The sequence below is a fragment of the Seriola dumerili genome, unplaced genomic scaffold (assembly GCF_002260705.1).
Source record: "Seriola dumerili isolate Sdu_G_001 unplaced genomic scaffold, Sdu_1.0 BDQW01000002.1, whole genome shotgun sequence".
NCBI lineage: Eukaryota > Metazoa > Chordata > Actinopteri > Carangiformes > Carangidae > Seriola > Seriola dumerili.
The window spans coordinates 4073207-4097190 of NW_019174257.1; the positions used below are offsets into that span (position 1 = coordinate 4073207).

Consider the following 23984-nt stretch of genomic DNA (forward strand, 5'->3'; position numbering starts at 1 on the left):
TTGATTTGATTATAAACTAGTCCAGCTGTAGGTCCAGTTGTTTGTTTAAACAAGCAGTTGTTGCTTAACTGACAATGTTAGAAGACATTAGCAGGAATTTCAAGATCTGTCAGATATTGGTTTCAGAGCCTGGGCGCTTGTAAAACTGTAACTGTAAAAGAAAAGATAAGATACCAAACCATTAACATGAAATGTAAAAGGAGGACAGTTGATTGGAGAGGTGCGATACAAAATCACCAACCTTCAAGAGTAGAAGCCTAAGCCTAAAAAATAATTAACAACGAATATGAATAGGCATGTCACCAAATTATAATTCACAAATGCCTCCAAAATATGAAAGACAAACAAACTTACTGACTAAAAAGGATAATCAGGCTATGTTGTGTGACTGTCTCCAGATAATGATGATGGTAATGAAGCTGACTAATATGAAGAGGATGTAGAGGGCGAACAGCAGGCGGTCTATGATCAAACCCACCTGGATCCACTCCTCCGAGCCCTGGTTTCCACTCTGCTGCTGCTCCAACTGAAGGCAGAGAGCCTGGAGCTCCTTGCCCAGGCACCTCAGCTCCTCCAGGGCCTCATCCTCATTCAGTGGTCTTTTCTGCACTGGAGCACCGCTCTCCTCTTCCACCAGAGAGGAGACTTTCATTTCTGTTGCAGAGGAGACACAGCTAGTTGAAATGCACATGACTGCATGAATAATTTTGCCTGTGTAAAATCACATCCCAGGTCTGATATACTACCTTGTGCTGCAGGATTTTGGATGACTGTGTTGTCTTGTACATCTCTGGGCTTTGGAGGAAGCCGTACCAGTCGGCCCAGGATATGAAGAACAAACACACTGATCCAGTGAGGAACTGGAGAGTAGTTAGCGGAGCCAAACAGCAGGTTGGTAATGAGGATAGTCTCCAGTAGACTAGCCACCATCAGAGCCAGGCACAGAGACAGAAAAACATCTGGGATAATAATAATAAGTCCCTTTTAAAATGAATTATTAAGTGATCTTATAGACACTTAGGTCAGTGGAAACAAGCTGAAAACACAATACAATCACATACAATATTATCACCTTTTAATCTGATATGGTGAACGTGGCATTGTCTTTTACACATCGGGCAGATACAGAGTAACATTAATATTCATTTAGAGTCGTGATTCTGCCTTTCCTGATGAATCAAAGTCCAATATTTATCCTCCTTTTATTTCCGATTTTGATCTCCACTACTGTATATCCTGAGGGAAGTTGTGCTGTTTAGCTGCTAAATGCTCCATTATGCTCATGAGCTAGTCGCCAACAAAAACAAGCATATATGCTAAGCACATAAGCCTAATAGGAACATCAAAAGTAAGAGGATACATTCTGGTTAATGCAATATTTGTGTAAAGGGGAATTTGAAAAGATGAGTATTTTGAAAAAAAAAGAAGAGTGGGGTGCAATTCTGGATATAAAGGAGCCAGCACTTTTAAAAATGACCAAAGATAATATGAAATGTCGCAGTGAAGTTTAGATGTGATAACATTAAACTATAACTATAATAATGCATTTTCTGTGGTCTTGAACACTGGTATGAAAGAATGGAATCACAAAATGGTCAAATTATGTAATGAGCCAACAATGCATTTACTCAGTCATGATAATAGTACTTATTTCATTTTCAGCAGGTTTTATCCATCTTGTGATAGCAATTTTCAAATATGTGTTCTTTTTGTAATTTGCTTATTAAAAATGTGAGGTTTGCATTTCTTTTCTTCACATTTAGGATTTTGTTGTGGCCAGATTTCAAACTGGATTTATGGTATTTACACCAATAATGTTCATTAGTGAGAATCATACATACTCCAGCTGAAGTAACCTATTAGTACTGGGTTCAAGGGTCACAATGACTACCAACAACAAGAAATAGATATTAATGAAGGAATTAGCAACTGACTTATGAGAGGTATGGTGTTTCCAGTGACAGGCAGCAGGTCGTTCATGATGAGGAGGAAGACGGTGTAGCCCAGGATGAGAGTCATCTTGAACAAGGACCGGTCGACTTGCTTGGGAGGCAGCAAGAAGCTGAAGAGGTCCACTGTGATGAGGAAGCAGCTGGGGATCAGCAGGTTCACCACATACAGGGTGGCCCGGCGCCTCACTGATACCTGCGGCACAGTCGACACATACACAGCAGCGGGTAAACATGACTTTTCTTGAAATGTCTCTGATGCTGGTGGTATACTGCGTTAAGAATTACAAAAAGCTGACTACAGCATGACATATTTTACATGACTTTATATGATAATAGTCATGCATCCTCAGTATGGTAAATGCAAGTTTATATTATGCTCTGTGATGGACTCATATTTTATTTAACCATAATATTTAATACCTTATATATAAGATATACACAGTAAAATATTTGGAGGCATAAAATAGATAAAACAGTACAATATGGGATTAAATAGTTACAGTATAGTATAGTATATAGTATTTCCTTACATAGAAACGAAGCTCCTCGTACAGGTCGCCATCCCCAGATGGAAAAACAAATTTCTTCATCTTGATATCCACTAGTTCCCACTCACCCATAGTTGTCATCACTTTTTTAGAGTATTCTAATAGTTTCTCTGGATGTTCTATGAGGCCGATCTCCATGGCAGTAACTGAAAGGAAGATATAATACAGTCAATGCGTTTGTGAGATTTCATCCATTTTATAATGACATAAATTGAAAAAATACTAATCTACCAATCCATTAAAACAACAACAGAAAGAAAATACAGAATCAGTTTCTTACTGCGGTGTAAGTAGGAGTTGAAGCTTAAGCTGCAGTTCTGGATGTCAAATGGAAACCTGTAGATGTCGAGCCTGCATGAGCTGACCACTCTGACAGGCTGTCCATCAATAACGAAACCATCAGACATCAGATAGCTGTATGGGGTAAATGGAGCTGAATTCTTCTCCATACTGCAGAATGAGAATAGACGCAAAACCCAGTAAATGTGATAATATGCTTTCTCTCTATATACATTCTGCTCATGACTCATTGACATGAATGAGGTTAAAGTGCCAACAGTCTTGTGTTGTACTGAAGCCTTGAACATGTATTCCCACATTCCCATACACAGAAGAGCTTTGATGAGGTGTTAATTAATGTATAGTATTTGTCAACAACTACAATTTGTCCTCTGAAGACATATTTTATGTTATGGATATATAACTGTGTTTTACCATATTCACATTTATTACTTATGGGTGCCTGCACCAGGAATTAAACTATATTATAGTGTTATAAGCCAAGTAAATGCACTCATGATAAATGCTAAATGGGGAGGGGGGTGTTTCCCCACTCTTAATAACCTGTTTCCAGCTGTATCAGGCAACTAATATCATCAAAAAACATCTAAAGAACCCACTGTACGCAACCTGCCCACCATCAAATGGCTGCTGATTGTGTAAATAATATGTATATATGTATTGACTCGTTTTTGGAGCCAGCCTCAAGTGGCCATTCAAGGAACTACAGTTTTTGGCACTTGCATGTTGGCTTCATTTTTCGGTCCTGGAGGTCGCTGCTTGGTGGGGATCAATTGAGATCAGGTTAGTGACGTGTATAAAGCTACCCCACAGTTAAGGCTAAGCACAACAGATGGTACTTACAATTCATTGATGACTATGTCTGGTACCCAGAGCAGTTTTCTTGGAACTGTAATCCATGAAGAACCGCACTGTTCTGTGTCCCAACTGATAAACTCATTTCTCCACATCTGCAACACGAATAATACAAATGCAACAAATACATACCTGACTACATACAATATAAAACTAGAGCTTTCAGGTGATGTCTGGTGGACATAATGTGGCTCAGGTGGCTACAGGTATGACCAGCCTTTTATGTTTTGAAATGTCATATGTTCCCATTTTAAAAGTTGAAAAAATTGAAAAGCAGCAGTGTTGTCTTAATTATTTCTTACTGAAAACTTTTTATTTTGCCATTAATAAGTTACAGTATCTGATTAGTTTTGTGGTGGATTACATTATGTAGTATCTAGTTCTCTGTTGTTAGTACACAGTAGAATGGGCCCATCAGGTTACACTGTTTTCTGATTCCCAAGCCTGGAGAGAGATGAACAACTCTATCATTGCTTGTAAACTGTGAAATCGCTTGCAAAGTACTTACTGAAGTTTGCCAGATAAACGTTGTCAAGATTTGGGCCTTTTCATCCTGAAAAAGAACGAACATTTGGTCGTATGTATTCCTTCTTTACAAATGTTTTCTTGTATGGAAAGTTGTTATGATCATTGTGGTTTTTAGGTTTTAGAACCAGTGACATTTTGATGAACTCATTATTGTAAAGTTGACTTTACACTTAAAAGCAACTGAATATGGCTGAATACTGAATTGATTTTAGTGTCCCTTACCACCCCCAAAATGCCAAACATGGTGAAGCTAATGCTGACATTGGTAATGGTTGACATATTCACGACAGGTCGAATGGAGCTCAGTTTGAAGACTGGTTGAAGAGCCTCCAGCAGGGAAAGCGTGTTAGGTTGAGAGCAGTTCAGCATGGTGGGGCTGCACCTAGCTACAGTGGAAAGAAGAAATCGGTCATCATTAAAGGAAACCTCACATTGGCTGCACCGAATTACAGCTAATGTCAAAGGCCACTAATTGTAATGTAAGTTATAAATTAAGTAACCTTCACAAAGCAGGAGTCCTTAAACGGCACCAGAGGGGCAAAAGATGTAATGATGGTGGGTCAGCATGGTTTAGAAATATCCTATGGCCAATTTTGTTTTTTAATTTAAATTTAAATTTTTAGATTTTTTTTTTTTTTTTTTGCCAGTGACCGATCCCTGTAGGAGGCCCGGTCTCATTGTTCTCCCTCTGTCCTGAAGAATGAATGCTCACAAATCGAACTAGTTAACTAAGATTTCCCTGTGTCATTTTGTTTTTAATGTTTTTAAAACATTACAACAGACAATCAGGTGAAGTTAGCAGCACTACAGACTGAAAAATTAGTGATGTGAAATAGTTAGTGATACAGCCCTCAACTAGCTGCCATATATCACAGCGGAACAACTCAGACTTCCTATAAACTTACTTCAAGCAGGTGTTAAAATCAGTGACACTGAGGCTGGACTTTGCAATCTTGGCGATTTTTTCTTCTGCAGCTTATCTTTGTCGACAACACAGGTGTATTTGTCATATAAACCTGGCTTTAATAAATATGTTTTTTTTACTTGATTGCACACAGTAGCCTCAGTTTTCTAAAGTGTACTGGACACTTTACATACTCTAAGTGACTTGAATTATAACTGTGACATAGTTAAGTTTTGAACATCACTTAAAAGCAGGATCTTTAAATATATGTGACTGTATAATAAGAGCTTTACTTACCATGCAAGAGCACAGAGATGAGGATGAATAGAAGCTTTGAGGGCTTGACTTTCAGTCGGCAGCGCTAAAAACATTAACATTGGGTTAAAAGTGGTTGTTAGTGTGAGTGGTGAGCCGGTGGTGAGAGCTGTTCTGTAAAGTTGTCTTCACATCTAAGTGGCACCTGTCATTGAAAAATATATCAAAAATATATATTTATTGGTTGATGTAAGTGCACTTTAGACCTACATCTACATGTAGATATGAGTTATTGTAAAATGCAACATGCTTGAAAAAGACCTGAATTCCACAAAGTCACAACAGTAGGAAACCATTACATAACATCCTGATGTAAATTTAAAACCAAAACGAGAAAGTGTGAGTGTTTAAGGTTTCCAATATTGAAGGTAATTCTGTGTGATCTTTGCTGGTGCAAATGCAAAAGTAAAAATTGTGATCTCTTTATTTGTCTTTCTGAAAACAAAATCCTGAAGTATGATCCAACAAAATGACAGACAGAGATGCTCTTTATGTTAATGATTTTTCCATTAAATACAGTATGTTTACTCTTACTCTAACTATACCAACTATTAGTTCTAATTAAAATACACATTAACCTTTTTAAGTGTAGAGTTGGCTTATTATGTTATTGCAAGTGTTTGCATATATTTAATGGAATTTGGTAACCACATATGTTTGGCCAGCATAGAGTGATATTTTAGACGACAACGCACTTCAAGCTTTGGGGCGTAGGGCCCTGACCTCTACTACATCCACAGAAAACCAATTGTAAGCGAGGCCATATTGCTCAACATAAGTGCGAGTGGAGTGAAGCCAGGTTTCCAAAGCTTGTAATTGGATGTCCACATACTTTTGGGCATGTAGTAACTTCATTATTTTCTTATTTCCTATTGTTAAAAGTTTTGTTAAAATTATGATCATATTTCTATGTGATCAAAAGAAAGCAGCTATTTATCATTTATTTGACTACTAGATTTAGATTTAGCTTTGGTGGTCACTGATAGCAGGTAACTACATTTTCTAATTATGTTAACTTAGCTTAGTTTAGGTTATTTTTCAGCGCAGTGTTAGCACTGCTAATGTTAGGATTCAACACTCACCAACAATATCAATATTGAAATTAAAAATAATAATATATAAATAAATAATAAAAAATAAAAAATTGGAAGATTATTATTATACTCAAAATAAATGTCCATCAAAAACTGAAAGAAATTTTTCCAAGTAATTTTATTTTGCACACAATGGTTTCCTCCATTTTGAAATTGCACAATAAAACACAAAAGGCTAAAACTACATCTTGTTATTGTAGTGTAGCTAATTTAATGTCCAATAGTAATAATATGACCATTTGTTATTATAACAGTAATACATTAACTGTAGAATATACAGTATGTATTGCATAAATGTAAGACAGTCATCTAAAACATTACAAGATTTTGACATATTGATCAAAAGTTGAGTGAAACATTTATGTGACAAGCCACATAAATGGAGTGCTTCAAAGCAGACAGCAGTTGTCTACTGACTGTATGAGGTCACCCAGATAATGATGATGGTAATGAAGCTGATTGATATGAAGAGGATGTAGAGGCCGAACAGCAGGCGGTCTATGATGAAACCCACCTGGATCCACTCCTCCGAGCCTTGGCTTCCACCATCCCGCTGCTCCACCTGGAGGCGCAGAGCCTGGAGGTCCTTGCACATGCTCCTCAGCTCCTGCAGGGCCTTGTCCTCCACCACTGGGCCCCTGTCCTCTGGAGGCTCCTCATCAGCTTTACTCTTTGCCACCACAACATTTTGCTCCATGTCTGTTTGGCATTTTTAAAATAACAGTCCAGACAATATCCATTATATCTACCTCTTAAATGTGGTTGCTTTTATTCTTTTTTCAATTGACATTTTAGTGCAAACAATCAATTGATCTTATTTTCTTAAATCTTACATTTCTACATTTCTTACACAAAACTGCCAATAATCTACAGTAATATACCTGAACCTTGAGTCTTCTGAGACAGACAGACAAGACGGCCCAGAATTTGCAGAACAAGCACTTGAACCCAGCGGGGGACGGGGGAGAAGTCACCAGAGCCACACAGCAGGTGGGTGACGAGGATAGTCTCCAGTAGACTGGCCACCATCAGAGCCAGGCAGATAGAGAAGAACACGTCTGACACAGGTACACAAGAGAGAGAGTGTGTGTAAAGTGAGATCAGAACCACTGAAAGTTTTACCCTGTAAAAATGTGACTTATTATTTACATATTCAGCAGTTGCCTATGTTGGTCAAAAATGTAAACCTCTTTATACACCTTCTGGAAAAGCACATGTAAATTACACATGACTCTAAACACATTCTGCCCACAATATCTGTTTATGGATAAGGGCATGGAAATCAAGCTGTAACACTTGCCTGACTAACTGCCCCAAATGTTTATGTGTAAGAGCAGCATAGTTTTTTTAAGAAAGAAAACCTGTAGCTCTTTAAATATGATGGAAAAAAGGTTGACTGATAAGACTTTGAACACTCTCTTCACCATTTTCAGGGTCAGAGACTTTGCTGCATTATTGTATAGAAATTCTACAGAACATCGGCTTTGCTATCAATTTAGTTCTCTCAATCAGATGTCAAGGGAAATGGTTCAGTGGAGAGTGGAAAGCTGCCAGTCTACGCGCTGCACACAGCAGCTTCCAATCAAATTTAAAGGTGACAAACACTGCTGCTGTACCAGTTTTCAATAAAACAGTAATGAGAACATTTACTTAATCTAAATAACACTGACTTATGAGGGGTATTGTGTTTCCAGTGATAGGCAGCAAGTCATTCATGATGAGCAGGAAGACGGTGTAGCCCAGGATAAGGGTCATCTTGAAGGAGGATCGGTCCACACTCTGGGGAGGCAGCAGGAAGCTGAACATGTCCACTGTGATGAGGAAGCAGCTGGGGATCAGCAAGTTCACTACATATAGGGTGGCGCGACGTCTCACTCTGATCTGCAGAAGGAAGAATGAAAAAAAACAAAAACAAAAAAGACCAAACAAGCACGTTGTCAGGTACTTTTTCTGTTCACATTTGTAAACTTGACTTCTTTTTAACTTAATTCAGCTTTGCTGCTCATTTCTCTGACTGAATGCCACAAAGATGTTTAAGATGGCTACTGTTCTGGGTGTTTTTAAGTCCTCTTTATAACTTTAGATTATTTAAAATGACATGAAATTTGATTGGCATGCGGGGAGTCTGTATTACAATAATAAAAGAATTGCAATTTTGCTTGAGATAAAGCCGACATTCATTCAATACAGTGTGATCTTTATTATTCTGAAGTAAAACTGAGCAGAACAAATGTTGAGTGTGAGGTTTGAGTTCAAAGTCCTGCATGACATACTTCAGGTTTGAGTCTGGGTTTAACAGACCAGACTAAATATTGCATGTTGGAATTATGCCAATTATGTCAAACATTTTGGACGGAATAATGAATAGAGAAATTGCATAACATAAGTTTGCTTGCTTGGAACCCAGATAAATACTGGACAGACAGTACAATCAACGTACATGAAATGCGAGCTCATCAATTTGACCACCAACATCAGTATTTATGCTGTATTTGTGGTAGGTGATATCCAGCAGCTCCCATTCCCCCATTGTCGTCATAACGTCCTTGGAGTGCTCTGTGATGTGATCTACAGGTTTGTTTAGGACAATCTTTATGTCTGTTGCTGAAGAGAGAAGAATAGAGATGAATATGTTATCCTGCAAATTCAAAGCTCATCACTGTAAGCAATTTTCCAATCAATTTTCAATAACCCTGAGAGGCCAGATCATCAGGACCCCTTGCCTTTATTCGGATAGGGACAGGAAAGTTTGGGGAGAGAGAGAGAGAGATGACATGCAGCAAAGGGCCATGGGTCGGACTCGAACCCATAGCCGCTGTTGTAAGGACTGAGCCTAAGTGGTACACGATCCACCAGAGCGAAGTAGTTTTGATGTTTCCTGGGAACTTGAACTGCCTTCGTAGGTTGACTTGGAGCTGCCAGTCCTGAGTGATGGCAAGAAGCCCTCCAGAGAAGCTGGGCAGATGTTGTGCCCTTTCCCCAGCTCTGATGAAGGTGATAGATTGTTTGGGGGCATGCAGATTTTTGCTGTATTGAACTGCTGTACTTATGGTACTGCCAATGACCTTAGGAACTGTTCATGATGCCAGCATGACGTCTTTTTTCCCAACCTCTTTGGGCAGCAGCTGAAGATATGCTTCAGGGTGCCCTTCTTTTGGCAGAGTTGGCAAGCAAGAATGGTCTCCATGCCCCAGATATGCAGGTTGGCCAGTCTGATTGGATTAGGAACTTAATGTGCTATGTTTCGGCTCTCCAGAGCTCTGTCCAGACACCCTGTTTGCACATACCAACCATCTTGCTGCAGCTTTCTTGCTCCACTTCTGCTCATATCTCATCCTACACCAGCTGGAGCTTCTCCTTTACACAGGCTTTGTTGTAGCATGGTTTGGGAAACTGCCTGCCCCACCTCCACACTGCCCACCAAGATGTTAAGCCATGCCTCTGCTCTGTCTACAGCTTCCTGTGGCCACCACCTCCTCTCAGTCCTTACCAGGATTCTGACTTTGACATCAGAGGAATTGCAATATATCATCACCTCCCTGGCTTGAGTGACTTTGAATTGCTCTGATAGGTTGCTAATGTGGAGTTTCAGCTTGGTGGAATGGCTGTACATGACAATGCTGCTTAAGGACCGGGGGGAGCCCCAACCATCTCCCCAGATACTGGGGGATGTTGTTATCTAGTGCCTCCGCTGTTGAAAAAAATCTTTAAAGGAAGGAAATGAACATACAGTGAAGTGTCTTACCAAGGTGGAGGTATGAGTTGAAAGTCAAAGTGCAATTCTGTATGTCGAAGGGGAAGGTGTAGATATCGAGGTTACAGGAGCTGACAACTTTGGCCGGTAGAGCATCGCGCACCGTACCATTGCTATGCAGGTACACGTATGGGACAGTTGGGGCTGTGTTTTCATCCATACTTCAAGACAAGACCGAGAAGAGGAGTCATGAGTAAAAAAGTATGGCACCTTTAATAAAAGCAATAGTGTTAAAGAATGGAAATTTCTCTGCTGTTTAGTAAACTGTTTGCATTTCAGAGTTTGGATTTATGGACAAAAGTTTGAATTTAAAACAAAGCTGAGTCTATAATCAGTCTATAATCATATCATTTACTTGTAACCTCATGGCTTCTTTTGCTTTGAGAATTCTCTGCCTCATGTAGGACAGCAAAAACATATTCATAACTTTTGCTCTCTTGAAGGATAACGCTGTAAATATTCTGGATTTTCCTATCGTCCACAAATCCCATGAAAAGACCAAGAAAAAAATAATGCTGCAAATACTCACAAGAGCATCTACAATATATTATTCCACAGCTAAAAATAGTAAAATGCAGTTTGAGCAATATTTGCTAAATACTACAGTGCCCAGCTGTTTTGGGGAAACTACTGTACCCTTTAAAACAAGTTAGTGAACAGTTTTTCAAGATTTACATCTTCAGTAGGAATGAATGGACTTGGAGGTGAGTGCCACAGGGTCGGAGAGAAGAATTAACACTGTTTGTTTTGGTCTTTTCAAGGGATTTGTTGGCAAGGAAAAAATAGTATACCGCCACCCTCATCTATTAACAAAGATGTATTGTTAGAGTGTGTTAAGATGACATTTTATGTACAGCAAACACAGTGCATGGTGTGAAATATATATAAATGGTCTGGTATGAAGCAACTCACAATTCATTGATAACGATGTCTGGCAACCAAAATTTCTTTCTGGGGAGAGTAATCTTGTCGGTGCCGCACTGGATTGGATCCCAACTGACAAACTCATTTTCCCACCGCTAAAAAAAGAAAAAATTATGTCAGTGCACAGAGCAGGTACACTCTAAGTTAGTAATATTCTCACACAGTTTTTCCTATAGCACACAACTGACTGAGAAATTAAGATGGATCATTGCAATACTTACATAATTTAGCCACAGGTAAGTGATCAAGAGTTGAGCCTTTTCATCCTGAAAGATAAAGGGGAGTTGCTTTAAGACATGAAAACACTGTCAGTCTTTCCTAAATTCCTAATGCGTTCTTTAGGGACCACAGAGATCCTCAGAGAAGTCTCAGTGGAGCTCAGCAACTGGCTTAATTCAGGTTAAAGAATTTGGTTGAATACAAAAGCAGAATTATAGAGAGTATAGCTTTTCTAGAGACTCTTTATTGCTCATCAATATAGAATATATGATCTTAAATTATACACTTAAAAAGCTCAACACGCTATGCAAATTACTTGTTGGTGATTTTGTGGCTGTACTGTACACCTGAAGAATTTTACTCAGAGAGAGTGCCATAAAATAATAAATGGTACAATTGATATACAACTCAGTATACTGTCTAATTTACAATACTCATTGTGGTTATCTACTGAGAGCTAAACATACCACTCCTAGAATTCCATACAAGGTGAAGGCGGTGTGGACCCTGGTTACGGTTGCCATGTTCATGACGGGTCGTATGGCGCTCAGGTTAAAGAATGGTGTCAGAGCCTCCAGCAGGGCAGGTTGGTTTGGCTGAGAGCAGTTCACCATGATGGCACTGCACGGAGCTGATGGATTCAAAGATAACAAGTCTGTGTTAACAAACTTCGGCTGATGTGATTTTCAGTAAAACAAATCCAACAAAAGTGGATTTTTACAATCTGGGTGTGGTTTTAGCTTTCCAAGCTAATGCACAATATTCAGGAATTTAAATCTCTCTGTAGCTTACAATATTGCAGAGATATATAATACATACTATTTACATTCTTCTGCACCATTTCTTTTTGTGGCTAATGCTACCTTGTTGGTGATATTTCTTTTGGGAAAAGCAGGACTCTATTTAAATTGTGCTGACCAAAAAGCTTACCTGGCAGTGAAACAATTAGCATAACCAGAGTGGGCACGTATAATGGAAGAAGCCACTAGAATGAAGACAGATTAAAAACTGTTATAGATTCTATGGGAAAATATAAAAGGAGATTTATTATAGCTGATGCTGTAGTCAACCTCAGAAATAACACTTTATTACATACAGAATATACAATAGGAGAAGATACTTTACCTTCAGTGTAGTATTCTTGGATGCCATGATGTCCAGAGTTAGATCTTTGTCTTTCTTCAGGATTACTGGGGAACACAGAATAATCATCATATTGCTTTACGGGAACATTTGCTTTAATTTGTATGAACAGAAGAGTTTAAAAAAGCTGAGGTGATCTATAATTAACCACTGCCAGACAGAAAATGCATACCTGATACTTACCTGGGAGACCAACTCTTGCAAGACTAAATTCATCCTTAGCGGCCAAGATATACATCGTGCCACTGGCAAATGATGTGGGAAATGGAAAACTTTGCAAGCTACTTTTCATGTAGGTGGTTTCATACAAAACAAAGCAAAACCGCAGTTAATGTTTAGTACATCAGAGCGTGACTTGCAGATGGTGAAGACTGACCACGGCGGCATCATTGTCACACCTGTTGGCTGAATGCAAATAAACGTGTGTTTGCTCTTTGAGAAACAGGTGTCCTCTGGTATCAGCGCCTACCTCCTGCCAGCCAACTGTTTTTCATGTTGTGTTATTGTTGTCCATCAAAATTAAACAGCTTGCACAACTCTGATCCAACTCATGATGCTTTAATCGCCAAACCTCTAGCAAAATTTCATTATGTTTCAGCAGAGTGTATAGTGCTGACTACAAATGTACATAAAGAGTCCATTTAAGCAAGGGCGTAGGTTTGGACTCAGCATTAGTAGGGACACAACAATCCTTCCAAAACAAAGAAGACTTTTTAATGCTCTCAACAGAATGGTTTATTAACATGTGATCTGCATTTACCTGTATTTACATTTGAATCAAAATCTACACACGGTAATAGATCAAGGATTAAAAGAAATTTCCTTAAGAAAACTTTAGGAAATTACTTGTGAACGGAAAAGAGAGAAAAAACAAACAACAGTTTTGCGTCAACATTTATATTCATTTGGCCTGCCAGTGTTGCAGTTCCCCCCTTCCCCTCTTGATTTGACATTTAAAACCACGGTAAAATGCTGCTTATCCAGTGATGCATCAGTATCAACTTTATATTAATTATCTAATAATGAAAGGCCGGTGACGTTAGGTAGCTAGCAGGTTTTCATTTTAAATCAGTGGCTGTGTGTTCACCTATTATTATTATATTATAATATTATTATTGTTATCACTTATCATTATGCCCTGGATGGTGAAAAAGCTCCTAATGTCTCTTTTTGGTGGCATTATCTACAAAGTAGAAAACAAGTTGGCATGGACAAAATGTTGGCAATAGAGCAAAGGGCGTCATCTGAATTACAATATCTTTGCCCATGCTCGAGGTCGGGACTGACAATGATAACTTAACGTTGTCAGCACATTAATGTGCTCTCGCCTCCTCTGTGTCTGCAGTAAGTGAGATATTTGTACATGACATGAGCCTCCAGATAGTCCCTGACCTTTCAGCCAATCAAATGCTTCCACGCCTAAATCATTCGTGGAGAAGTAACCTCTGAGAAGACACATATGACGTCACTCCAAACAGTGAGTTCTCTCAAATATTGGTAGGAACAATTATGTCCTCTCAAAATATTGGTATAGGATACATCCCAACTGTCCATATGCAAACCTACGCCCTTGTATTTAAGCCTGCCACATTGAAATTGTAACTTTTAATAAGAACACTGCTGAATTTGTTGAAACTGTGAGGTTATTAAGTGTTCATGGCAGCAGCGATGTTTGTGTGAAATAAAGGGAGCAGTTAGAGATAATGTGTGTGGGTTATTTTCTTTGTGTCTTCCACCTTGCTGTTTTTGCTGGCTGTGTCGGCTGTGCAGGTCTTGTATTTATATGTGTGTTTGTGCCTTCCAGCACAAAGGAACTAATGTGGCAACGTCAGTGAGATTAGTGATGGCAACATCACTACTCTGTGCTAATATGGGTTGAGAGGAAAATACCTTAAGGAACTTACAGGCGGTTTCCTTAAGTTTCAGGTTTCTAAAATTCTCAGTCTCCCTGTTAAATGTTACAGCAAACTTGAAAGTATCATGTGTTTGGATCCTCAGTCTCATTTTCCTCTTTGCAATTGATTAATGAAATACAACTAGTAAAAGCTGAATAGTGAGTATTCAAGTATTCGGTGGAAAATGAGAATAATGTTCTTTACAGATCAATTTAGTTTTTAAAGTGGCGGTCTTGAAGATTTTCATTTAAAAAAGTGACTTTTAAGTTTTAAGCTTTTAACTATTGTCAATTGAGGTGATTGAGCCTATGAACCACTCATGAAATTATATAGATGCTCTTGCATGTTACAGTTTTATGAACTATATGTCTGGTAGGACTCGAACGTGAGTCACTAACACAAAGTTAATGACGTGTGTTCCGTCACCCAGGAATTCTGCCAGAACTCCTAGTGGACATGTCATACAGATTTTATTCTCTCTTTTGCAGTCTAGAATGCACATGCATCCACTGAAGCATTGTGGGCTGGTAAACACACAAGTGTTGTGTAGGCAATGCCTTGATGTGTTTGTGACTTGCATCTTAAATGTTTTTAACGCCGTCACAGTATGTTTCTTTTTATGCTCAGATTACAAATAAATTTTCCCATGGAGATATGTTTTATCAGCTGGCAGCACATACATCACCATTACATTTTGATTATTATTATAAAAAAATTATGAAGAAAAAAGAAGCTATGCATATGTTAGAGAAAGCAATACAGTGAAGCGGATCATAAGCTGGGAAAACTGTTGCTTTTGTCAATAAGAGTCGAAGTATGAGCATAAAACAGAACAAAAGCAACCAAACTGAAGAATCAGAAAGCTCAGCTCAATCTCTTGTACACACGCCATTAATACATCCCTCACAATGTTCAGGCTCATGAGGACTCTTGACATCAATCTTGTGATGATTATAGTGGCCTTGATCCAGCTTTTCATAGTAGCACTTGATTCTAATCTTCTTCACCAGATTCCTCATGAGGATGATGATGTTCTCTGGAGGGATACTGGGATCTACCATTGGGGCTGCAATGCAATTCTTGCAATTCTGACGGAAGCGCCTCACTTTGACAATGCCCTTCCCGTCCTTCAGGCACATGTGGAAGACCACCATCACTCGGTTGGAAGGCCAGCCTCTTGGACAGTCAGTGCACTCAAACCTTCAAATGACAGTTGGCACATATTTCTAAATTATAGCAAACATGGACATTAAATATACAATATACATCAATCAACAGGCCTAGCCTTTTTGTCTTACTTAATCACTACTTAAACACATACTATATTCTTTACAATTCCTTACCTATTTCTAATTCAAACCTTAACAGTGTAGGACTATGCTATGGATTTACCACCCTCCATAACAACAAAACTATTTGCAAGATTTTAACTAGGCTATTACATGTGTTTTGTGGAGGTACTGGTTTTACTAGTTCACAATCTGTGATCAGTCACTATTATTGCAAGAAAACATCCTGACAACATCCTGTTGTTTATGTTTACCAGCTAACTTTGAATTGAACCACAGTTTTCTCACACACACACACACACACACACACACACACACACACACACACACACACACACACACACACACACACACACACACACACACACACACACACACACACAGACCTTAATACTTTAATACATTTTATGCACATACTGCATATTTATATCTTAAAGTCTTTAAGTCCCTTTTCTTATTAACTTTCTATACATTTTTTTTAAATTCTGTGTGACAGTGTCACACACACACACACACACACATATATATATATATATATATATATATATTGACCTGTATATATACAGTATATAGGTCTTAAGTATATAGGTCTTAAGTATTCCAACACTTATAGCCAGTTCTATAATGCTTACACTGAGCATAATATTTATCATCAACTGAAAACGTCTGTATTGTAGATGTGTTGTGTATCGTGTTTGTAAACTTTGATCAGTATTCAAATAAAAGTTTGTAGACAGGGGTCCATCAATTTTTTATGTTAACCTACAATATATCAGACTGTCTGTATAAAAATAATTTACAATGATCACCAGTAGTCCAGCACACTGACCTTGCACTTGTGTTCCTGATGTATTGCTGCCATCCATACTGGGGTTGCTCGGGTACAATTGAGGAATCAAACTCCAGATCCCAGGAGTCTCCATGCAAGAGATTTTCTGCTGCATTCTGGAAGATGTGTGTCCACTCTGATAGTGCCATCCTGGTAGTGCCAAAGGTGCTGGTGTGTGAGTGTGTGTCTGTGTGTCTAACAGCTGATCTGTACAGTAAATAAACAGGTTGTGGCATGACACATCAGCCTCTCAACTGAAACTTAGAGGAAAACGAAACTTAAAATTGGTTTCCTTAAGTTTCAGGTCTAATTTCACTATTAAGGAAATGACCAAGATGGGGGAAAGGCTTGTGTTGCTCAGTCAGATGTTGAAAAATACAATTAGTTCATGAATAGTCTACTTGTGAGAAAGATAAGTATACACAGAAAAGTAGTATGTGCTAGGCAGTCTGAAGAAAAATGTAACTACTCTTTGTTTATGTGGATCATTGTGGTCTTGTATGCCTGGAGGTCAGAGTCTATTTTTTATATTCATCACAACATCACAACATCATGCTCTCAATTGTTTTTATGTGTGTGTATTTACTGACTAGTCAGGAGGAGGCAGGCTGCAAGAGAAATGAAAACTTATAGTTTTCCATAGTTGTGTTTGTGAAATACTGCCACCTGCTGAAGGTTTTCTGCCTCACATCCAACAGTGCACCTATATATAGTTGTATGTAAAAATGTCAATAGTATGGGTCCCCCCAGGGGAAATTACACATTATGTTGATTTTTTTTCAAAATTAAACACGAATTGTGACATGTGCAAAAGTACTTTGCTCATTACAGTTATAATTTAAACCTCTTGGTACAGTGTGTATTTCCAATTCAACCACTGTACAATTAAAAAATATATAAGTGATATGTTTACACATTAACCTGAGTCACATTCAGCCATCAGTGTTGGAACTGCAAGAATAAATGGTGCTTAACATTAAACAATAAACTCGTAAACCTTTAATTTCTTCCAGGAGAACAATGCATGTAGACACCTGTTGTCAGCAACTCATTGTAACAAACCAATAAAAAAACATTAAGGTCTGCCGGCTCATTTGCAGGTTTAATGTCTGAAGGGCGAGTAATTCGATTAATGTAATTTGAAATTTGTACCTCATGAAGAACCTGTACATAATGATGATTAGTACTGAATGTCATGAATTACAGCATTCAGCCATTAGCTTCAATATTATCAGACATGTAAAGCCTTTTTGTTTACCCCTTTGGCTGTTTGACACAAGCATGATTGATCTGAAATTCACATGAGCAACTTTAATTTTTTAATACAGCTTCATGTAGATTTGTAAGAGAATCGTTGGATTTGTGTTGTTTGATTGGCTAGTATTTTCTAGCACTGCATTTAGCTTATGCAGATGTTGGATGGTGCAGCCAGGGGAACCCTTGTTATTATGCAGATATTTGACCTATACTGTATGTGATACATACTAAAGAATATATCTGGATTGAAATAAAAAGAAACACCAATCTTAATATGTACGGTGTAATGTGGAAAAATCTATAAACATTTTCTTTCAATTAGTATGTGGGAGATTTGAAATTTGAGAAATGGGAGATATGGATGGTGTAGAGTTCCCAGTATCCCTGCTGCTGTAAAAGTCAGACACTGATCTTTAGAGCCAAACAGTAGTCTTAATTTGCTCCTGAAATCATTGCACTTTGTGCTCCTTTCGTCAGGCAAGTGAATCCAAATGAGACATGTTCAGATTTGACTTCAGCTGAAGAGGCCTTGAAAGCAGAAGAGTTCAGAACTCATGATGAAAACCTCAGTTAATTGGAAGCACCATGTTACCTCTTTGAATACCACCCTGCTCATACTGATTCATGTAGGAGTAAAAGGAGGGGGCTTGAAATGAAAGAGATGGGGAGGTTATAGTAACATTTTAGAAGACTATTATATCAAGTAAGGCTTTCCTTGTCATTGACAGAAAATTGTGACTAAAGATAAAAAGAAGGCATATTGATTCCTCTCAAACATTACTGATAAAGACAGAAATACATATAGTAGAAGACAGAAGCGGTTTGGTTTAGGGCGAAGGTTTAGGCAACATCTTTGAGTTGAAGAGTTGATATTTGAAGAACATATAGCAGAAACCGAGGTGCCCTTGGACCTTAACCCCAAACTGCTACAGTGGAGCCACTAAGAGGCCAACAGATCAGACAGATCAGTGACTGCACAAGACAGCTTCTAGTCAGATGTGAATTTGTGTGTATTTTAACTCTGTGGGATCATTAATATCTGTATGCCTCTACTTCCTGGGTTTTCCTGGGCAATTTCACCTGCTTTTAAAAGAATATCAGTCAGAGGGAGGAATAAAAAAATATCAAAAAAAAAGAAAAAAGAAAGATGAATCAAGTCTATTCAATTTAAAAAAAAAAAGATTTTAACAGTACTAAATTTATAGGAAACACCCCACGATTTACTGATTTCTATTACCGGATGTATTCACCATACTCTTATTTTGAAACAGGAAACAAGGACAAGAAGTCTCTATGGTAACGGTTATAACTCCACAAAGATTAGCTCGTTAGCAACGTCCTGTTGAAGCCATACTATTAACTCGCCATGGAGGGGTCAGATACATACCTCATACGACCTAATCATCAACACAAGTGAGTGGGTCAATGTGGTTCGATATCATTTCTAGTGGGTAACGTTAGCTTTCAGCTAACGAGTTCATTGCTGACGACAGATTGCTCGCTAGTCACTATATCAGTGTTTTCCAGTGTAACTTGCTATCTTGCTAGTACTTGCGATAGTTAACGGACGTTTGTTACGTAGCTAATAACATTAGCTGTGTACATATGTGGGAAAAGTGTTAAAGTCCCTCCAGTCTCCAGCCCAATGTTGGTAAATGATGTGTGGTCGTGTTAATGCATTTATCTGCCTCATTGTTGACCTGGGTTAAGAAGTTTACTGAACTTCCTCAGTTGTCTTTTGCAGGAACCTCACGAATTCATACAATAAAATTATACCAAAGCACTCAAATTCAACACTTCAAAGAATTGCATTTAAAGCACAAAACGGAAATGAATAGATATATATTACCGTTCAAGGTTAAAAATATAATGTGCTGACTACAATATAACATATTACTCATGGTGTGGGGCATTGATACAAGTGTAAAACCATCATTTATTAAGAGATTTCTACATGTACTGCGGGAGCCTGATGATGCTCACTGATAAATCTTCTAGGTTTAAACCAGCCATTGTGAAGGAGTGCATTCGTGAAATAGTGAGGGAGCAACTGTCTGGGCTGAAGTACGAACCAGAGGAAGTCTCGGAGCTGTCCCGTTCACTGGCAGAGTGCATTAAGGACAAAGTGAAGAGTGAGTGATGCTTTTCCTCTCTCTTGTGATCCAGACACCTAATTGAATAAGAGTAGGAAAACTGAAGAAGTGTTGCTCAGTTGTGTCATTTCACAGGTTGATTTGATATTCATTATACGAGTGAAATGGCAATGGAAGTACAGAGTCTGATATTGGCTAAATTCATTGTAAGGTAATGCACAAACAAAATTAGAATAGTGAAAAAGTGATATTATTTTCGTTTGAACATGTCTTTTTGAGTTATTGATGCTCTCTGTTGTCAAGGGTGACAGATTAAATATATTGTACCATTTGGTGTGGCTGGCAGTACAGGAATCCCTTGGAGATGGAAACAAGTACAATGTTAGTGAATAAAAATGAAATTTTTAGAATGAGGCTGAATATAACGATATTTGTCTCTACAAATATAGTTAACAGATAAAATATCTCCCATTTAAAAAAAAAAAAAAAAAAAAAAAAAAAAAAAAACTGCTTCTAGTAAAATGTTTTTTTTTTTTACGACTCAAGTCACCATTGTCTCAGCCCTGTTTATTTTTGCAATTCTCCCCTGTCCCCTGCCACTCTCCATTCATCCACCAGATGTCCTCGGAGTTTCCTCTTTGTCTTGGTCACCTGACTCCCACACCCACCTGCTCACCTGCTCCCCATTTCCTCAGCAGCTCATAGTTTTCATGTCAGCTGTCTTTCCCTTGTCATTTGCCAGATCATTGCATCATGCATGTTCTGCATGTTGTTAGTGTTCTTGCCATCCTGTTACCTGTTTTGTTCCATCTATGCCCACCAGCTTGCCTGCTGGCCTGCCTGTAAGCCTTTCTTATCACCATCTCCTATAATAAAGTTACTGAATTGTTTTGGCCTGGCTGGTATGCGTCAGCACCTAAAACCTCCCTCCTGTTGCCTCATACAAACCACGATTACTTAATTGAATGCTACACAGCAAATGTAGCACAGTACTGCTCACATTTATCTTGTCACTTCACAGCATTTGCACATTGATATACACTATTATAGCTAATTTCTCTTCTTCAACAGATGCAGGATTTGACCGATATAAGCTTGTCGTGCAGGTGGTCATTGGAGAACAACGGGGGCAGGGAGTCAAGTGAGTGATCATTTTGTACTGGTAAACACAAATTAGCTGTTACAGTTTGTAAAACAGTATAGTTTAGTGGTATACTGTGTTGTCTGGGGAGAGCAAGTGATACATTTCTTGTCTGTTGACGACAGGTTGAGAGGAACCCAGAGATTTTTGGCTTCATAGTATTTCTACAGCAATGAACTTGTCAACAGAGTGGCACAGGCACTTTCATTTCAGTGTCCTTACAGTATACAGTATACATTTTAGAAAATGTTCACTGGCACTGAGCTGATGGCATTATCTAACTAATATTTCCTGATAATGTTGCCTTCTTTCTTGCTGTGATTAAAGTTTTAATATAGCATTATTTAAGCAATGTTTCATTAGCAGTAGCTAGCATCTGATAGCCCAGCATCAGATAATAATTTGCAGTAGTGTAGTCAAATTAGCTCAGCTCTGCTCTTCACTTTTACATAATCAATGTTTATAAATAACCAGTGAAATTAAAAATGTTGTGTTATGAAGATGGTTTCAAGTAAACTTATTGACTCTGCACCACATGGGTATTGACTCAACACATTTTTGGCTTGTAGTTTGTCATGTTTTATTATCTGTCAGCTCTTTATTCTTGTGTTTTAGGATGTCTTCCAGGTGTTTGTGGGATGCTGACACAGACAATTATGCAGAAGATGTCTTCATGAACGTAGGTGGCTTTGTTCTGATCACTCTGTTGGGAAGGGGAGTAGAAGGGGGGGCAGACCTCTCAAAGACAGTTTTTTCTTCAATTCTCTGTGTGTTTCACCTCTTCAGGACAGCTTGTTCTGCGTGGTGGCAGTTTTTGGAAGCTATTACTACTGATGACCAGAGGGTGGATGACGGAAGTCTTTCAGATGAAAAGATGAGAGGTGAACATCCACATGACACTGCTCACTGTCAGCATTTCGGGTCCATACAGTAGCTGTGTATGTAACTGCTGCGTCTTGAGATCCACACAGATGACATCCAGTGTACAAGTGATGGATATTTGTGCTGAGAGTTACTTTAAAATGAAGGATTTCACCAGAAATATATATCTTATATATATATTATTATAAAGGACAGATCCATTGCTTGGAGCACTTTCAGCTGCAAAAACACAGTAAATGCAACACAATGTTATTTAGTACATTGTGTATTTGTACTGCACTCTGACTTGACTTGCACAGCAGCTACAGTAGAGGTCGGTCAGTATTTGTCTTGTTTGTCAGCATCATAATGGGGATAACTACTGCAGGCCAGCTGTTGTAATTTTACTGTATTTGAACAGGAAAGACTTCTAAAATTTGAACTATTTTCTTTCTAGTGCATCAACACCTTTATGATCATTATCAAAATTCTGCTCACCTCTTTACACACTGCTGCCTTTCCATTTTTCTATGACTGAAGTCCTTGTAAATATTAATCAGCTGTTAGTTCGTGTTTGACATTGATTTTGTTATCTCTTATTGTGGTCATCGTGTTCAATGGTAAAAACAAATCTAATACAGAAGTGATGTTTGATGTCTTATATCTCATACTTGGAAAAAAATGTTACCTTACTAATTTTCTTATCCTTGTTCTTAAATGCACTGTATATAGTACTGTAATATTATTGTATTAATAAATTATAATCACAATGAGCATTTGTAGATTTACCATAACATATCAAACCATCACTGAAACAACTTTGAACTCTTATGCTGCATTATACAGTTAATTATTGGATTTCTCCAGGAAATGAACAGGATTACATTTTGGATTAAACAGATAGTGGCACTGCTCTCCCAGTACAAGAAGGCCAAGTAATAACATTATTTTTATGACATAATGAAAAGAGGTCGATGGTAACCCTGGTAATATCTAAATTTTGAAAAACATTGGCACTAACAGTAAAAGCAACTCAACCATGGTTTGACTTGTTTATTTAAACTAAAATATGACAACAATTTTGACAAAATAGCAAATAACATATATTTGAAAAGTGAAAGATGAAAACACAAAGCTCCCTACTTACATATTTCTAGCCACACAGAATTTCTTGGTTTGAGCTTCATTTATGATTTTTGGCTGTATTTGTGTGGTAACTTGGCAAGAATGAGATGCCACCTGACATCCTGAGACTGGATCTAGATTTTTGTCTTTTACATGGCTACTATATTTCACTAGTCACAGTGTACTGGAGGACTTGTGCTACACATAAAAATGACAAATATCTCATACATGCAAGAAAAATATATTTTTCCTCTGAAATGCTTAACAATTAATTGAAATATTATCAAAATCGCAATATGGCTAAGTGCAATATCCAAACCACAGGAGCTGCAGTTTTTTTTCATAAAGGTAAGTGTGTCACAACATACCATAAATTAAGCATTGTGGTGCTACAGAGATGGCTTGGCCTACAAATCATATTCTCCAGAGCTAAAGGAACATGCTTGTTTGTTGTTAGTTTTTTCAGTGAAAATGAAATGTAAAAATGACAATTCCAACTGAAATTATGACTCATACCGCAATCGCAATATCTGCCAAAATAATTGCAATATGATTTATTTTTTTAATTTTTCAGTAGTTTGAGAAATTAGCCGCATTTTCCTTAAAAGTTAATTGCATTACCTTTTATAATTCTAATGCAATAGTAATGTTGTATACGATACTCTGTTTTTTTTCTTCATGTATAGGACTTGTTAAGAATTTAAGCTTAAGACATATATTCACAATCACAGATGAGTCCCCCAGAGCAAAAATGCTGTGAACAACTTTTTTAGTAACAGTTTGAGAGTTTGGTTTCTTTTATCCATAGTCTTATTGACAGCTGTCCAAATATACTAAAGCTGAGAACATAGACCCATATCTACAACTCTTTGGACTTTTCATAAGCTTTCAAGTCCATGATTTGGTTCACACGTAAAACCACTGGCAGCCTCTTTCAGCAGAAGCACATAAGCTTATA

General features: G+C 38.0%; 4 protein-coding genes across 4 annotated transcripts; 1 reads left to right on the top strand and 3 right to left on the bottom strand.

The window, feature by feature from the left end:
• Positions 1-370: 370 nt before the first annotated feature.
• Positions 371-4552, bottom strand: LOC111234258 (5-hydroxytryptamine receptor 3A-like). Its single transcript, XM_022762276.1, has 8 exons — positions 4406-4552; positions 4164-4208; positions 3644-3750; positions 2781-2950; positions 2483-2646; positions 1935-2145; positions 747-959; positions 371-654 (listed from the first exon to the last, which is right to left on the bottom strand). Exons 1-8 carry the CDS (start codon positions 4550-4552, stop codon positions 371-373), a joined length of 1341 nt encoding a protein of 446 aa, XP_022617997.1.
• Positions 4553-6804: 2252 nt separating this feature from the next.
• On the bottom strand, positions 6805-12760 carry LOC111216675 (5-hydroxytryptamine receptor 3C-like). Its single transcript, XM_022738288.1, has 10 exons — positions 12709-12760; positions 12519-12583; positions 11861-12024; positions 11396-11440; positions 11163-11269; positions 10242-10411; positions 8937-9100; positions 8167-8377; positions 7378-7554; positions 6805-7195 (listed from the first exon to the last, which is right to left on the bottom strand). Exons 1-10 carry the CDS (start codon positions 12750-12752, stop codon positions 6906-6908), a joined length of 1437 nt encoding a protein of 478 aa, XP_022594009.1. The 5' UTR covers positions 12753-12760; the 3' UTR covers positions 6805-6905.
• A 318-nt stretch (positions 12761-13078) lies between these two features.
• LOC111217137 (receptor-transporting protein 3-like) lies at positions 13079-16808 on the bottom strand. Its single transcript, XM_022738875.1, has 2 exons — positions 16550-16808; positions 13079-15631 (listed from the first exon to the last, which is right to left on the bottom strand). The coding sequence occupies exons 1-2, from the start codon at positions 16783-16785 to the stop codon at positions 15301-15303; spliced, it is 567 nt and encodes a 188-aa protein (XP_022594596.1). The 5' UTR covers positions 16786-16808; the 3' UTR covers positions 13079-15300.
• A 2285-nt stretch (positions 16809-19093) lies between these two features.
• tctex1d2 (Tctex1 domain containing 2) lies at positions 19094-22544 on the top strand. The gene is made up of 5 exons (XM_022738138.1): positions 19094-19219; positions 19805-19938; positions 20971-21040; positions 21656-21719; positions 21827-22544. The coding sequence occupies exons 1-5, from the start codon at positions 19173-19175 to the stop codon at positions 21872-21874; spliced, it is 363 nt and encodes a 120-aa protein (XP_022593859.1). The 5' UTR covers positions 19094-19172; the 3' UTR covers positions 21875-22544.
• The last annotated feature ends 1440 nt before the right edge of the window (positions 22545-23984 follow it).

Excerpts from the sequence above, each read along its gene's own strand:
- LOC111234258 (XM_022762276.1), bottom strand. The coding sequence starts at position 4,552 with ATGCTGAACTGCTCTCAACCTAACACGCTTTCCCTGCTGGAGGCTCTT. Across the intron at positions 3,751-4,163 it reads CGTTTATCTGGCAAACTTCA|ATGTGGAGAAATGAGTTTAT; the intron begins GTAAGTACTTTG and ends TTCGTGTTGCAG. Across the intron at positions 2,647-2,780 it reads CAACTCCTACTTACACCGCA|TTACTGCCATGGAGATCGGC; the intron begins GTAAGAAACTGA and ends TCTTCCTTTCAG.
- LOC111216675 (XM_022738288.1), bottom strand. The coding sequence starts at position 12,752 with ATGAATTTAGTCTTGCAAGAGTTGGTCTCCCAGGTAAGTATCAG. Across the intron at positions 11,270-11,395 it reads CTTACCTGTGGCTAAATTAT|CGGTGGGAAAATGAGTTTGT; the intron begins GTAAGTATTGCA and ends TTCTTTTTTTAG. Across the intron at positions 7,196-7,377 it reads TCAGAAGACTCAAGGTTCAG|ACATGGAGCAAAATGTTGTG; the intron begins GTATATTACTGT and ends AATGCCAAACAG.
- LOC111217137 (XM_022738875.1), bottom strand. The coding sequence starts at position 16,785 with ATGCCACAACCTGTTTATTTACTGTACAGATCAGCTGTTAGACACACA. Across the intron at positions 15,632-16,549 it reads ATCAGGAACACAAGTGCAAG|GTTTGAGTGCACTGACTGTC; the intron begins GTCAGTGTGCTG and ends TGTCATTTGAAG.
- tctex1d2 (XM_022738138.1), top strand. The coding sequence starts at position 19,173 with ATGGAGGGGTCAGATACATACCTCATACGACCTAATCATCAACACAA. Across the intron at positions 19,220-19,804 it reads CGACCTAATCATCAACACAA|GTTTAAACCAGCCATTGTGA; the intron begins GTGAGTGGGTCA and ends TAAATCTTCTAG. Across the intron at positions 19,939-20,970 it reads CATTAAGGACAAAGTGAAGA|ATGCAGGATTTGACCGATAT; the intron begins GTGAGTGATGCT and ends CTTCTTCAACAG.